The sequence below is a fragment of the Harpia harpyja genome, chromosome 12 (assembly GCF_026419915.1).
Source record: "Harpia harpyja isolate bHarHar1 chromosome 12, bHarHar1 primary haplotype, whole genome shotgun sequence".
NCBI lineage: Eukaryota > Metazoa > Chordata > Aves > Accipitriformes > Accipitridae > Harpia > Harpia harpyja.
The window spans coordinates 31,658,209-31,674,104 of NC_068951.1; the positions used below are offsets into that span (position 1 = coordinate 31,658,209).

Below are 15,896 nucleotides of genomic sequence, written 5' to 3' on the forward strand. Positions count from 1 at the left end.
TTGGCATCTCTGGAAGTTTATTTTCAATCAAAAAAAATCTAACAGTCCTTGCTAGGATAATGAACTTCTGCAAGTTTAAGAAATAAATGCCATGCAATTAAACTATATACATATTTTCTGTTCCTTCCTATCAGTGACACCGTGCACAACTGTGAGAGCATTCTGACCTGATGAATTGAATTTGTTATTATTTGTAAATGCAACATTTGTAAAATGCAATGTGAAACAGATTTTGCCGGAGGTCAATTCCTTGAGTGTTGTATCATTAGTCAATGACAAAACATGCTGTGATGCATCTTCCGTATTTCTGTAATATTCCCAATACAGCATCAATCATTCAGAACAGAAGCACCTGTAGGCAGAAAAGCAGTAAACATTACATTTTCCCATGTCAGAAATGCAAGGCTTGGACAAACACACTGTAAGGTGGTCTACAGGAGATGAAAATGTTAGGAATACTTGTTTTCTTGTAGGGGGGTACTAACTGACAGTCACAATCCACGTTATAAGAAGCCATCATTCCCCAAGCTACTCTTTCCAAGCCTACAGGCATGACCTGAGTACCTCCAAGTAACAGAACAGGTGGGCTTCTCCGAGCCTGCCCACACCCAGAGTACTTTGGCTTACTTGCAGGAACTGCTAACCCTTGGTGTTGCCAAGACGGCTCACTCCAATCCGGTCAAGAGGAACTCCAAACCGTCTTTTAGGCAGCTCAACCACTTTCCTGCACGGGGAAAAAAAGCAAAGAAGGAGGGAAAGAATTGGGGAAAGACATCATAGGAATAATCCAAATGTTACTATATCTTTGATTCCTCCACGCATCCCACTAACAACCTATTGTTCAAACAGAACAGCTGGGCAGGAGCAGCCAAAGATGTGAGTGTTTAAAAATAAGATGCTTCACTTGTCTTGCAGAAGAATAGGCAGGAGTTGCATCTGTTTTACAGACTGGCTGATGCTGATCCACTCTGCCTGTTTTCATTTGGCAGCAACCAAATAACTTCACAGGTTAACTGCTATTCATAAAAGAAAGGAGATACACTGCATGTATAAAGGGGAATTGTTTCATGCATAATATCACATACTTCAGGTGCCCCATTAGTCCGGATCTTTGAAATTTCCAGGGCCAACTGGGGCTAAGATAAGCAAGGAGGCAGAAAGTATTGCACAGTAACATAGGGGACAAGTCAAAGGAGCCCTAGCACGATTTTCCTGTGGGGTCTCCTCCAATGCACTGTTCTCAAAATTGTATAGTAGTAACCCTTTGTTGAGATTGAAAATGGGAGTTTTTTGGTTTTGTTTTTTTTCCTCCATATGGTACATTTCCTGATGATTTGATGAATGAGGCCATGAGGAAAGCGTGAAAGAAGTCCTATGCAGGAATATTTTATTACCTTTTTTCTAATGTCAAAAAGTTTCCCCATCTTAATTCAGCATTTCTGAGCATTTTTTCCACCAGCAGAAGTTTTATTTTAGTTAATTGGGGAAATGGTGAGATTTTCTGCAGCTGAGAATAACCTCAACTTTTGCCCTTGGAAATACTTGCCAGTGAAATGCAGGTCCAAGAGAAGCCCTGGAAGATGAACTCTTTTCTCTATCTGTCCTTGTCAAGGAACATAAATAAAAAGAAATTTTGTTCTGTAAGTTGGCAAATGCAAAGTAACTGGCAGAAGAGCATGCTATGGTGCACTGGAGTCTAACTTTACATGCTAGCACTGCCACACTCACTCAGCCTGGGGCTTTGTGGGCTTTGCACACCCCACCCAGGACTATCTGTCTAGTCCATGGTCTCATCGGAGAAGTCTCCTTTCCTCACACCTCCCAGGCACGGGCTGAAGCCCAGAGGCATCATTCCAGCATGAGCAGCCCATTTCATACCGCCTCTTTCCTAGCTACTTTTCAGACGAGGTCAAGAAATGGGAACTGACAGTGTACCACATATGTAGGGAGCACCACAAACGTCACGCTGAGGCAGCCACAGAACATCGCGAATGAAGGGGAGCCGTTTGTATAGCCCTCGCTGTCCCTTCCTCAAACACCCACGTATCCACGTTGCACTAAGCCATAGGGAGAGCAAAGGGAAAGATCCTCAGTCTGCTGCCTCAAGGGCAGTGCTCTTCTCCCCCCAGGTGTAGGCACAAGCTGGTGGGGGGCAGGTGGGAGACTTGGGCTGCTGGAGTCATCCTGAGCCTGGCTGGATACAAGGAGGAATCCAGATGGGATTGGGGGTGGTGGTGGTGGTGGTGCTCTGTAGTTAAACAGAGAAGGAAATGGTGAAGTCCTGCCCACGGGAGAGGCTGAGCAGGCAGCAGGCAGGCAGGCAGCAGGCAGGCAGGCAGGCAGCAGGCAGCGGAGCTTCCCCTCTTGTGGCCATCCCGAGCCACAACAGGACAGCCCCCGCTCCCTCCCCTGCCTCCCGCGCCGTTTCCATCTTCCAGACTGTGCATATTTCAGCACTTACTAGGGACAAAGTGATGTTTTCTATTTAAAGCAGGCTTTTCTAAGATTCCCAGAGTCTCTTTCTCTCCATCTATCTATGGATCTTTCTACCTCTTTTGAAGACTCATGTCTTCTTGTATGCTTTTCCCATGCTTTCAGAGCTTTATAAATTGATGTTGATGAGCGAGATTAGGATCTGGGCCCTCCTGTAAGTGGTGGGTGCCAGAACCATCTGTTAAGTGGACTTATATGTGATCTGCTCTTTTCCAAAAGTTTCTGTTGTGTTGCCAGGCACTACGCACACTGTATTAACTCAGGGGGGCTGAATCTATTTAACAGCTTTCACACTTCAAAAATCATTATCTGGTCTCTAAAGGTAACCATTTCAGCTGGTACAGGAATGAATGGGCTGCTATCTACTGCGAGCACGACAGTGATGGGGTGCTCAGCCCTCTGTTTTACTCCTCTAAGTGCAGCAGCCTCGGCCTGTTTCCACCTAAAGGCACAGCCTTACTACTGTTCCGTAGCACTCATCTGACCTGCGGTCCATGTTGATGGTAGTCTCTGACTATCAATGCAGTGATCAAGGCAGCTCAGATGGTTCTAATAAATGAGTCAATCCCAAACTTAAAAGCTAATCAGCTCCTCCAAAGTGATAATCTCAACACAAAACTGCAAACTGTGCTGATGATGCTGGGAAAGGAGGAATTTTGTGCAGTGTATCACTCATTTGCATGAGCTCATTATTCAGAGACAAGCTGTTAGAAAACTTGGACAATTTTCACCACAATTTCCTTTTTTTGTGGTTTTTTTTTTCCCTTGTACTGCATGTAGAATGAAACAAGATTTCCACCCAAAAAGCATGAGACAAATTGGGAATACCATGTACTTTTACAAAAAAGGTATGGCAGCTTCAAAAATGACCTTGTATTTCTTCCCTTGGAAAGGCAAAACATGCTAAAAAGCAAACAAAGAATGAGCTGATTTTGATCGCTTGAAGAGATATACGGAACAGAATAGTTCTACTCAAGGTTTTAAGAATTTCGTGTTTTATCACTTTTGGCTGCAGTCAAAAAGTCCGAGTAGCGGACTGGGTGGATAAATGGAAAAACAACAAGAAAATATTGCAAAACTCTGTTTGAAAAAAATACTTGTCATGTCGACTGGCTCTTGTGAATACTTTCCACTTCCAGATTAAGCTTTAAGCATGTTATTAAATACTTTGTGGCATTGGGAATTCCATCCAAAAGAAGACAGTTACCAGGAGAAGGGAACAAGACAATTAAGCTCTTTCAGATATAGCTAACAGCCCCTTGAGCTTTGCCCCAAACTCACTGGCTCTCCCCAGCCATATCAAGCATCATTGCTTAGCCCTGTTATAAACATGCTTATCTTCAAATGTGTACGGTGAATGTGTTGTTGTACTTCTGTATTGATTAAGCCCTGGCTTACCATAAGTTGACTGAGGTCTTGAGGCTCATTGTACTACCTGTCTGCCCATTTTCACAATGTGTTCTTCATCTTGCTATTTAAGATGCGCACACCACCATACCTTCTTTTCACCCCAGCCTCAGGAACACCTAGCCCTGCCCCTCTGCTTTAGAACCTCAGGCATATTTTTGCTTTAAATAATCTCATGATCAAAAAGGCAGTTTTAAACTGAATATTAGTTCACATCAGTAGAAAGAAGTGTACTAAAAAAATGCATATGCTTGAATGTTCTTTGTTAGCTGTATGGCACTGTAGGGGTAAATGCACTAGCGCATGTATTATTCATCACAGCTCAAGGATTACACACCATGCAACCTGAATGGTTTCTGAAGAGATTCTAGTACCCTGATCAGAGGCACCTCACAACTGACCAGTAAACCCGCTGGTGGTTAAAGCTAACCCACCTGTATCCAGGGCACCTACCAACAGCCTTCTTCCAACTTTATCACTGGTAGGAGCATCTAAGAATTTACCTCTGTTTGCCTTTAGCATCCACAGAGGTTGAAGAAATTCTGTCAATTGGGGAGCCAAATCCTGGGAAACTTCTTTTCTTCTTGGTCTCAGTCACCTCATTCTCCAAAGACACCAGCTCATCAAGAAGGAACAGTTTGGCTGCCAGGTTGGTGGGTGACTTCTCTTCACTGGCAATGGGATGTGCTCCCATGCCCAGAGCAGCAGAAGGCTCCAAAGGCTGCAAAAGAAAGCAGGGATATTTGCTTGCTGCTCAAGTTCCAGAAAACCCATTCCAACTAGCGTCACAGCAGCAGTCCTATAAATATATAATCGCTAGGATACTGAACCTGGGACAATGTTTTAAAACAAAGTTCCTTCTGTGAAGTGTGGCCATTTTCCACCCACAGGAGTTTGCCATAAAAGGTTGGGATTTTTTTTTTTTAATAGCACTGAACTCACCTTCATTATTATCACAAGAATTATCAAAATTTTTTACTTCACAAAGCCTGTTTTTGTAGGCCAGCCCACTACCCCTATCTCAGCAGTGTGATCAGTATCACTTATAGCATGAGCTGAGTAATTTAATCCTTTTTAAAAATGCAATCACCATTACCAGACTCCAATATCCATCCTGATATTTTTCAGGAAACTGATTTTCATTTTTGAAATGAATGCTAATAAATTGTAATGAAAACTTATACAGAATTTTCCATCCAAAGCTAAAAAATTAATTAATTGTTATGCAAAAAAATATCCCAAGATAAACTTGCTCAGCACTGACATTCAAAGAATTTATGCAATAACATTATGTGGGGAGGAGGAAAGGAGAGAACAGTATGTTGAATTGACACAGCATTTTGAACCTTAGTTATGACATTAGGCTTAAACAGCTTTTCAAAAATCAAACTCTACTTTGCTATCCAGAATAACTGGGAATATTGTGGTCTATCAAGAAAGAAATGAAAGAGACCAAAGTGAAATAGCTGCTCTGCAAATAACAGAAAAATATAGGGCAGCAGCTAGTCTATGAAAGCAGGTGTTAAGCTCAATCATTCTCTCTTCAGATGAAATGTTTGCCTTCTTGCTCCACTTGATCTTCACAGAATTAGGTAAAAATATCTAACCAAAAATTTTATTATATGCCTTGAAGCAGGTTTTCGTCTATCTTTAGAAGCACACCACTATCTTTCTCATTCATACACAGTGGGTTTAGTACAAATGTAGAGGAAGCTATCACATGGATGATGTAATAAGCTTGTCTCTACTGTGGTCCACACCATAGTTGTGGCGGTGACGTTGCCCACTACTGATGGGTGGCATAACCCGTGATGGAGTGTATAAAACTGTGATCTCTATATAAGGAGGAGCACAACGGCCACAATGATCACACAAATGTTGTAGCACTGTTAATAGTTTTGTAAAGGATCTCGTACTGTCCTCTGACTTCACTTTTTATAAGCCTCAAGTGCCCTGAGCAATCCTTTCTGTTCCCTTTCAGGGTTATAAAACTTTCATAGAGGTTTGCAACAAAATTATGGCTTTAAAAAAGATTGAACTCTCCCCTCTGGTTAATGGGGATAAATATCTACAATAACGCTTGAAACTAGAAAGTCAAAAATAGCCTCTGCTCTTGAGTACTTTGTGCAGTCCCACTTACTTTGTCTTAAAAAGGATATAATACAATTCTAAGAAGTAAAGAGACAGCTAAAATGATAATCAGAAGTAGACAAGAGTTTTCCTATGGTGAACCACTGAACAAAGTACAATTTCACAGCTAAGCAGAGGTAAGTGTGGGGTACAGGGGCACAGTGGAGGGTTTGTAAGCTTATGAACAGCAAAGAGGTGAATAAAGACTAGTAATTTTTTCCTCAAGAAAAAAAAGCTCCTGAGTCCACCCAGTGAAGTCTCCAGATGGTGGATTTAAAGTAAATATAAGGAGGTACATTTTAAACACAGCACATAGATCAAGTGGAATGCATTGCCAAAGGATGTCATGGATACCAAGATTTTAAACTGTTTCAAAGAAATTCAGGCCCATCAGCAGCTAAAACATGCCCTGGTCCAGTGCAAATCTCTGGATCAGGAGGTCTCTGAAGATATTCTGCTCTTATATTCTTTTCACAAAAATCTATCACTGATAGAGACAGGGTACCAGGTCTCTGTGGCACCAGAACAGCAGCTGCTGCAGCACTGATGTGGGGAGTGGTTCCCCCAAGCCCTGTTTTCTATAACAAATATTATTTTGTATAATCAGGGCATGCTCATTTGAAGACAGAGAGCAAGGTAGAAGGATCCATCAATATTCTTCAGTATGCATCTAACTTCTAAGCTGATCTTAAAAACCTATGTAAAGACCCTACAGCCAAACAGTGCTACTTTGATTAAACTTTTAGATCCTTGATTTTTTATGGCATAAAACCGTTACATAAATAACTTTCCTGACAAATATGTTTTATGTCAAGATGACATAAAAAAAGAGAATGCAGTATAAGTATTTTCAGGTGCAACCCCTACATATTGTCCCGGATGAAACATGAGACAATTCTCCCATTTAATCCACTGCTTTCCTTTCCAAGCTTAGGCAAGTTACTTTGCTCCCTCCCTCTCCTAGTCTATTCTGTCTCCTTTAATTTGTGAATTTTGTGCAGGTGGTCTTCTCTCAGGGATCTCCTTATGGCTTCTGAAAGCTGCAGACTTCTCATGCTATTATTTGTCTTTAAGAAGAAGAATGAAACCTTTCCTTCAACGTTAGAGGAGTGTGCTTCGCCTCTTCAGGAAGTTCTCTATCTAAAGTCACTGTACAGTGCTTTAACACACAGAAAATCCCATGGTGTTTCAGGAGAGGTTGCATGAAACTGGGTGAGACTTCATTCTGTCTGTCCTCCCAGAGCCATGTAATTTGCATCACTCTTTTCACTAGGCTGCTCCTTTGCACTTGCAGAGTCAATATCAATTGTTCACCTTCCAACCCTGTTTGGATACTGTGGTGTCTTCCACATTCTGTGGCCAGGAACAACCTGAGGAAGAGCAGGGTTACATGACAGCCACCAGAAACATTCACCTACCTCCAGAGCTGCCTCTGCAAGGAGCACTGAGCTAGAGTGCCACTGCAGCAGGGTAATCACGAGGGCCAAATGCACCACAACAAGCTGGAACAGCAGCATCTGCAAAGGAGAACAATCTGTTAATGACTTCACAGCTGCGTTCCCAGAGAAACCTTGCTCTAAAGGTCTTAAAGGAGTGAAAGCAAAGGGAACTTCTGTTCCTGTGGCTGTTAATGTTTTATCTTATAGTCACTGCATAAAACCCACCAACCAGATAGTGCTAGCTGAATGCTCTTCACCTTTGGATGCAGAATCATCTCCCTCCTCTTTGCTCCTTTACAGGCCTGCAAATCTTTTAATTCCTTTCTGCACAATAGCCCAGCAGTCCTTGCAGTGGAAGCAGTAATGAATGCAAACTTGTGTTAAAACCAGATGAACTAGACACTCACTTGTAAGCAAGGACACTTTGGCTCATAGCCACCCAGGCTGACCCTGACCTCCCCACATGCTGGATAGGTGCTTAAAGCTGTTACAGGAATCACAGACCTCTCCAGCAGCATTTTGAAAGCAAGGCTGCATTTCACCGGTCCTCACCATGAGTTAATGGTAGCCACAACTTCCAGCATCTTCTTGGGATCCCGGAATAAAATTATCCAGCTCCCACACCTGGGAAAAGCTTACATGGAAATACATTGCTCAGACTGGTGGTGTTCTGACCATGTGCCGCAGCTGCAGAACTGCAGATGCCTGCAGAGCCTTTAAATAATGCAGGGAGGGTCAAGTTTTGGGAGGTTCAGGATCAGGAAGCTGCTTGCTGCAGGGGTTATCTTTGGCTGTGGGTTTAGGCTACATTGTTTAAGCCCTTGTTTGGATCTAGCTCTTAAAACCTTATGTGCCTCCAACTCACCCAGGTCAGAATATTTCAGCTGATGCTAATAAAAACTAGGCTAGGGCCTCTAGTGCCAAAGATATCTGCTAATTTGCTGATTACACTGTCTCCAGGTCCTGCCCCAGAGTATAATTCAAGCCTGATTCTGCCATTCTTTGCTGACTCTCCACTTGGCAAAAGTGGAGATAAAAAGGATGTATAAATACATTTCTATTATGTACAATAGTTGTTTTATCCTCTGTGTAGAAAATTTCCCATTAGATCAGGCAGAAAACGCATGGTAAAAAAATATTTGGCTTTGTACTTTTCCCCCATACTACAAAGGAGAAAAGCCACAAAAGTGTTTGAAGGCCAGTTCTAAAAAGTAAAGATAAAACACTTGTAGTGTTGTTTCTTGAAACTCTGTTTATTGCTTGGCTTTTTCAATACATTTTACATGTGCTTCTGTTATTTGGTTACCCCACTGTGTATCTTCTTTTTTTACGTTGTCCATAAGGGATCAGTAGCGAGGAAGAAAGCTGCTGGTTATCGTGTAGGGGTGAAGCAGACTTAGTTCCATGAAATCAAAGGACAAAGTCAAAGCAGTAAGCCAGGTGGTACCACTGTCTCTCAGTCCGATGGCAACAGCCATTAAAGTCAGACAAGGGTCTGTCTGGGTGTTTTTAAAGCTGTAAACCTCTACAATGTATATTTTTGTATGTGGGTGTGCATTGAAATTTGAAGTAGTAGTCTACTACCTTCACAGGTAACCACATCCTGATTATTTGGATACAGAGACATAAAAATAAATGGCAAGGTTAAAAACACATGTTTATTATGGTTTAATGTCTGTGCTGGTATTCATTCAACCCAAAGACCAAAGAGCTAAAAATAGCAACTGGTACACTAATCAAAATAAACATTAAGGCACCTGCAACACAAAAGACATTTGATTAACTGGTCTGAACTCGATGCCAGTGAAATTAGAAGCCGAGGAAATTGTAAGGACTTAAAGCTTGGCTCTAGTTCCCATGAAAATGAGTAGCTAAGAAGCAATGTTACTAGTTTAAAAGGGAGCAAAACTTAAGTCCAGCAAGATCCTGTTGTGCTGATTTTCACACAGCGATGGGACCAGGCAGGAGAAAGCAGCAGGGTTGTTCTAGTGGAGCAGTTTAGCTCTAGAAAAGCATTTGCAAAACTAAGGGTGCAAAGAGGGCTATGTAAACATAATTAAAATCACACTGTCTTCTGCCAGTCTGGGACTTAGCTTGCTACGTTCAGCCATGTCATAGGGTCTTAGCTGTTGAAAGCGGTTGTTGCTTTTTCTCCTTAGCTCATCTGTTGCAATTGGGTAAGCAGAGCCCTCCCACCAAAAGGGGCTTTCCCAGCCATGCACTGGTTATTGCTTCACCCCATCCACGTTTTACCTTGACCCATTCCAAGAGGGACCTAAAGCGAGGCTTGACAGTATTTGTTACTGAAGGACAATAAGCAATGCTCTGACAACCACGCGAGCCTTTGCAAGACGCACCCTTACCACTTGTACTGAATTTCCATCCTTCCTCTGGAAAACTCTTCACCACCAGTTTCACAGAGGTAGGATAACGGATTGGGGTATAATTGCAGGTCTTTAGTATCTCAGGGTCTAGTGTGGTGTTATCTGACATAAAATATGGTTTACCCTTCACTAAATGTAATTGCAAGTCTGAAATTCAGACATATAAATATGTTTTAGTGACATTTCACCTTGAAATGTGTCAAAACTAGAATTCCTCACATAATTAGGTATCTTTGTTGCAGGTCCAGTTGAAATAAAATTAAAGATAAAAGAGAGAACATTATTCTACCTTATCAAAGCAGGATAAACATGCAAAACTTTTTCTTAGGAGTCTGTGCAGAGCCATTTTCCAAGAAAAGATCACAAGAAAGCAAAATTCTTTACCAAACAGAAACTGTTAAGTCTCCAACATCAAACCAAAGGACTTAAAAGATGTTTTTCTTTTAAAGAAAAAAACAAAAAACAAAATGACATCCTGAAGATAAGTGGGCTGAACAAACCCCAGACAGCATGCAATTCATCACCAAGCTCCAAACCCATTGCCTGTCAAAAATGGTAACAGCTGTCATTGTTCTTACCCATTTGAACTATCATATTTCACATTACTGTGGAGATTACTCCACAAGTATAAATCACAAGAGCTTTATTTTTCTTGCTGGCCTGTTAGCAAGAGAACCGAGGCAAGACATCACGCCTTGCACTGTAATCTTTCACTGCAGCTGCCACTATATATTGATGACTATGCTCTGCTTGTTATTGCAACACCAACGTGGGACATGCCCAAGCTCACCTGCAAATGAAATGAGGACCTCGTTCTCACAACAAGCACGTTGTGTCTGAGCCCAGAAGCCCTTGAGGTTTTGTGCTGTATGCTCCCAAGCTGACCTGATACAGAGCCAAGGCATGAGTGTCCCATAGGCACCGGGAGGCTCCTGACAGTGCCCATTAGGGCTCCAGTCCTTCTGCCACATGAGCACTGGGATGGTACTGGTGAGCCTCCATCACCTGTTAGCCATGAGGATCAGTCATACCATGCAGATTACAACCAGCCGGGGGAAATCACAGTTGTGTCTGCAAGCCAGTTACTGAGGTATTTTGTTGCTGCTCCAGTGCCATAAAATAGAATATTAACTGCTGCTACCTATCTTAATAAATGTACCATTGAGTCCTAACATTGGCTTCATGAGTCTTGGATTGGACACCTGATGGGAATCTACCTTGGCCAAAAAAATTATGATGGATGAGTATCTTACCAAAAGAACAACTTATAAATTGCTTGTGTGCAGCTCTAAGAATAAGTCTGCTCCAGCTGAAACAAATTTGCCCTACTTTTAAAAGTTGTAGGATGGATCCTCTGAGCACATTCATTACCACAAAGCCAAAAATATGCCCATACCAACAGTCCTAGTGATTTCAGAAACTCCTAAGGGACTGTGTATATCTTAAGTGTAATTTTCTAGTCATGTAAATATCAAAGAAAAGGGAGAAAAATCAAAACAAATCCCACCCTCAGAAAAAAAAGCAGAGTCCAAAAATAGGTTAAAGTGGTGTTTTTGTTCTCATCCCACAGATGAGATATGGAGCACTTAGTACGTACTGCTTTCTAAAAAGATACTGAAGCAAGATATTGAAGCATGGGACTTTGTGGCAAAATGAAACATAAGCAGTCAGTGTCAGGCACTTCATGTTATTAATAATGTGTTTCCTGGAGTAGGTGTAGATTTTTAAACAATGCCATATGTTTTATTAGATATACGATATACGGTACAGACACTGTCAACTTCTACAATGTAAATTTCCCTGTATTTTCAGTTTTCCAACTATGTAGATAAATGGATGCAGGTAGGTTTCATCTGATGTAACCAGAGAGAACAGAAAATTCATGAACTTATGCAAGAGGCATACGACTAGTGATTTGAGATAATGCCTAGGTATTTCTGTGTCCCAAATGAAACATTTTGGCAGACAGTATTTCAAGGCCAAGGATGTTCCACTTTCTGAAAATGAAGTTCCTTAAAGATTTCTCAAGAAGGCACTTCAGGTTAGTCATTGTTTTTCAAAGTCATCACTCCAATAACTGCATTCACTGTAACAATATGATTTCCAGTGTTTGGCCCTGACATGTTTTCATATCACCATGATAGTCATCTTTGCCTGTATTTTACTGAAGTATCTATTGTAAATGCTGACTCAGCTACTGATAGCTCCACTTTTGGTAGATGCAGATGCGGTCAGAGGATGCTCAAGTATACAACTGTTCCTACCCTCTGTACTCAGATAAAACAGATTCAGCGATGGCTTAGTCCCTGCAGGGCTTGACTAGACTCTGCACTGACCCTGCCCATGGAAGATGCAACATTTGTGGGAGCAGCACACAAATTGCATGGCTCATATGAAGAAAGGCTGAAAACGGGGCCCTCGAGTTCCCATGACGAGTTCAGAAAGTGTACAAATGAACACAGCCTTGCTGGGGTACATTTGCTTAATGGACACAAGCATGAATCAGGAAAAAATTAATGGGCAAAGGTGGAAAAAGACTTGTGGAAGACCAGTCAGTCATGGTCCTCATCTCTGCATTTGAATGAGGAGCATGAAACCAAGTGGCCATGCAGAACAAATGAGGACACTTTTCCTTAGAATGGACAGCAAGGAGACAAGTTGGACATCTTGCAAAACTGGCTACACTGTGTAATAAATCCATTTTTAGCAATAGATTTTAGAAATTAAAAACCCCAAACTCACATCAATACCATAAAAGTAGGAGACCACGAAGCAGGAGACACAAACAGAAGTGATAAAACCCATCCAGAAGCCTAGGGACTATTAAATAAGAAGGATGCTATGAAGTGTAAGAAAATATCTCTTAATGGGAAGAACCTATTTGCACCCTTCCTAAGTAAGATAATTGACAAAGCTGCAGTATTCCTGGTATGCACAATGGAAAACAAAACATTATTAGACTATTCTTCATTGCCAACAAACTCTCAGCCCTACACTATTTATATACGTACTGACTGAATATGCCAACTTCTCTTAACGTTTCTAACAACTTTACATTTAGCTTGCTTTCTTCCTTCATCTTTAGCATGAGAAATAAAAACTATTCATTGTTAGAGTGCCATGTTCAGCATTTAACGTAAGAATAAGAAACCTTTCTATCAAAAAAATCTAGCAATATATTGTGGTTTTCTATATTAGAAAAATTATCTCCTTTCCTAACAGTGTTGGAGTGATAAATGGAAGTTCATACCTCATATGAAGAGTATATTAGCAGAATATGTTATCAATATAAAAACATAGGCCATTTAAAGTCTAGTAAAAATATCCTTCAAGATATGCCTTCAAGATAAGTTCTTAAGAGACAAGAATGGCATTGGAATTTCTTAATGAGACTCAAACACTGATGCTGATTTACTGGATAAACACTTAAATGTTCTGATCAAGGATATTACTTGAAGAAGAAAAGTCTTGGTGAAGATGCATTGCAAATAGAAATTAGAGAGTAATCTGCTTCTGTGGGTTGACTAAGAAGAAAAGGAAAGCTGCGATCACTTGCAATCTTTGTCAGGGTCAATCAAGAGAGCTCTTACAACTGCTGTATGGTTCAAATTTTTTAATTTGCTTTTTAAGAAGCTCACAGAGGTACACTTGTCATTCATTCAAAGAGTGAAAAAGAATTCCTAATCTGCTGAAATCAGTGTGGCAGCGATTTATAAATACTGAAGAACACCTGGTCCAGCCAGATACATTTTGCAGTTTTCCCATCATTTACAACTTACACCACAGATGTTCTTGGTTGGATTTTTGGGTTTTGGTTTTTTTCCTGTTATTCCTCATTAGATTCAAAGTATTTTACAAGAAAAGTAGGTTGAGCTGCATTTTGAATACAGGTGAGCAGAGACAGATAAATGTAATAATTTGCCCCAGGCTTCCTGAGTGAATCAGTGGGCAGGGGCACAAAATGTTCCCGCAGCTCCTCAGCTTTCAGCTCTGCATTCCCCATGAGAGGACAGTCATTCCAAATTGAAAAGCCAAGTAAGGAAAGCTAAAGGCACTGTGTGCTTGTGCTTCAAAAATTAGTGGATTCTGAACTTTGCTGTAGCCTCTAGACATCTAAACCAAAGGTTATTCACATGTATTTACTTGTACAACTCTAGTCTGGGAGGCAAAAAGAAAGAGTGAAATAGTTTTGAACTCAGAATGGAGAAATTGCAATGACTATCACTGAATCAGAGTCTGCCTTCATTTACAGTTGTACAAAGCTGAAGTAGTCAGATTACTGGATAATGATAATTACTCTGTTAGTGTAGGAATGTTTTTGCAGGGTTATTCTATTATTGCAGGAATGTGGCAGAATGGGGATCAACATTTATCTAATATGGGATATAATAAAATCCTTTTGCAGATCCATAAATTAAAGACTTTCCCTAAGTCATTTATCTTGTGTTTTACAATATATTACATGCAGCAAACTTGTCTACCACATATGGTATTTAGTAATGCAAAGGAATTATTCTGTCATAGCTCTTCAGCTTATTTTAAGAAGTAATATGTATTTGACAATAACATATACAGAGGAAAATCCATAACAATATACACAGACAGCAGTTTACTGCAAAGCACTGCAAAAGCATGAAAGCAACTATTCACTGTTGTAAAATGCACTGACACATCTTGTTTAAATATTGGCTGATTAGCTGAAGGAAATAAGTTTCCACTGAATATTATTAGTTCAGTTTTAGTACCAAAAATACTAGGTGATAGGCATCTTATCTTAATCCCAAACTAGAACCTTTTCAGACATGGGCATATGTATACCTTGTGCATGCCTGTTAATACAAAAAACTTGTAAAAAATTAAAAGGAAGAAAGCACAGAAGGGAAGAAAGCTTCTGTAAACAGAGCAGAAGACACACAAAACATCCCCAACTCATCCCTGTCCTCACTCCTCTTACCTTGCATTGGATACAAGCAATTCCAACCTTAATGGTCCTGCTATGTTCTTCCCCCTAACTTATCCCTAATGTTCAGCTTTCTTTCAGAGTTTTTATAGTCTCTGCTGTAGGCTACAAACTCCAATCCCTGCCTTTGCTTTCTCTTACATCATTTCTAAAGATTTTCCACTGATCCTTGCCCTAAACCTTTCTCTGTCCTGCACTCTCACACACATACTTGCCTCACATTTATTTTATTTATTGCTCTGATCAAGATGATTAGGTTACAATTTAAGGTCTAGGGTTTTGTTGTTGTTTTTTTCTTTTTTTCTTTCAAGATTCAGACAGTCGTGGGAGTGGAAAGATTTTCAGTAGCATCACCATTCCTCTAATCTCTCACTTTTGCAAACTGCGATACAGAAACCCAATGTCCTGAATTATTATTTTTTTAAATTTTATTTCTCAGGGACAACAGGAATAACCTTAGAAGGACCGCATTAACTTCAGGAAGAAATTAATTAGTGCATTTTTAGTAGACCAACACTACTGTAAGATAAGCATTAGAAAAGGAGGGTGTTTTGTAAAGCAAGTCACAAGAACTTAAGTCTTTCAGACACTTCATTTCAGTTACTGAAATGATAGTAAAGTGTGAGCTATGAAGCTCTTTATCTGCTCTAGGCAGTACCAGAGGACCTATTTCTTTCCCTGTTTGCCTCACTAGAATAAGTCTACCTCTTTTGCCCCCTTTTTAAAAATCTCAGTTTTTAATTGATTCACACAGCACTTGTAGACCTGGTTTTGGGTCTCAAATTCCAACCTGTGCAGACTCCTTAACAGTTAATTCATAGTGACTTTATTCTCTAAACAGATAGGCACAGTACTTTAAAAATAGTTTTTACTCTGACTTGCCAAAAACTCTTCCTACAAGCAATAAACAGTAAAAGGAAATTTCAAATGCAGCTTTGCCATAGGTGGGAAAAATTTGCCAGCCAGGGAGCAAAAGCTTTGATTTCATCATCTATCTTGATCTAAGCGATGAGAGAAAGACAAGAGTTTAATCATATTGTAACATAGCTCATTTCCCAGATGAAGATGGCCGCAGAATTTTGT

At 40.5% G+C, this 15,896-nt stretch overlaps 1 protein-coding gene across 1 annotated transcript; it reads right to left on the reverse strand.

Annotated features, from left to right (window-relative positions):
• Positions 1-14,874, reverse strand: OSTN (osteocrin). Its single transcript, XM_052803862.1, has 5 exons — positions 14,808-14,874; positions 7,449-7,547; positions 4,404-4,621; positions 645-724; positions 1-352 (listed from the first exon to the last, which is right to left on the reverse strand). Exons 2-5 carry the CDS (start codon positions 7,545-7,547, stop codon positions 330-332), a joined length of 420 nt encoding a protein of 139 aa, XP_052659822.1. The 5' UTR covers positions 14,808-14,874; the 3' UTR covers positions 1-329.
• Between the last annotated feature and the right edge of the window lie 1,022 nt (positions 14,875-15,896).

Excerpts from the sequence above, each read along its gene's own strand:
- OSTN (XM_052803862.1), bottom strand. The coding sequence starts at position 7,547 with ATGCTGCTGTTCCAGCTTGTTGTGGTGCATTTGGCCCTCGTGATTACC. Across the intron at positions 4,622-7,448 it reads TTGCAGAGGCAGCTCTGGAG|CCTTTGGAGCCTTCTGCTGC; the intron begins GTAGGTGAATGT and ends TTTCTTTTGCAG. Across the intron at positions 725-4,403 it reads GATGCTAAAGGCAAACAGAG|GAAAGTGGTTGAGCTGCCTA; the intron begins GTAAATTCTTAG and ends TTCCCCGTGCAG.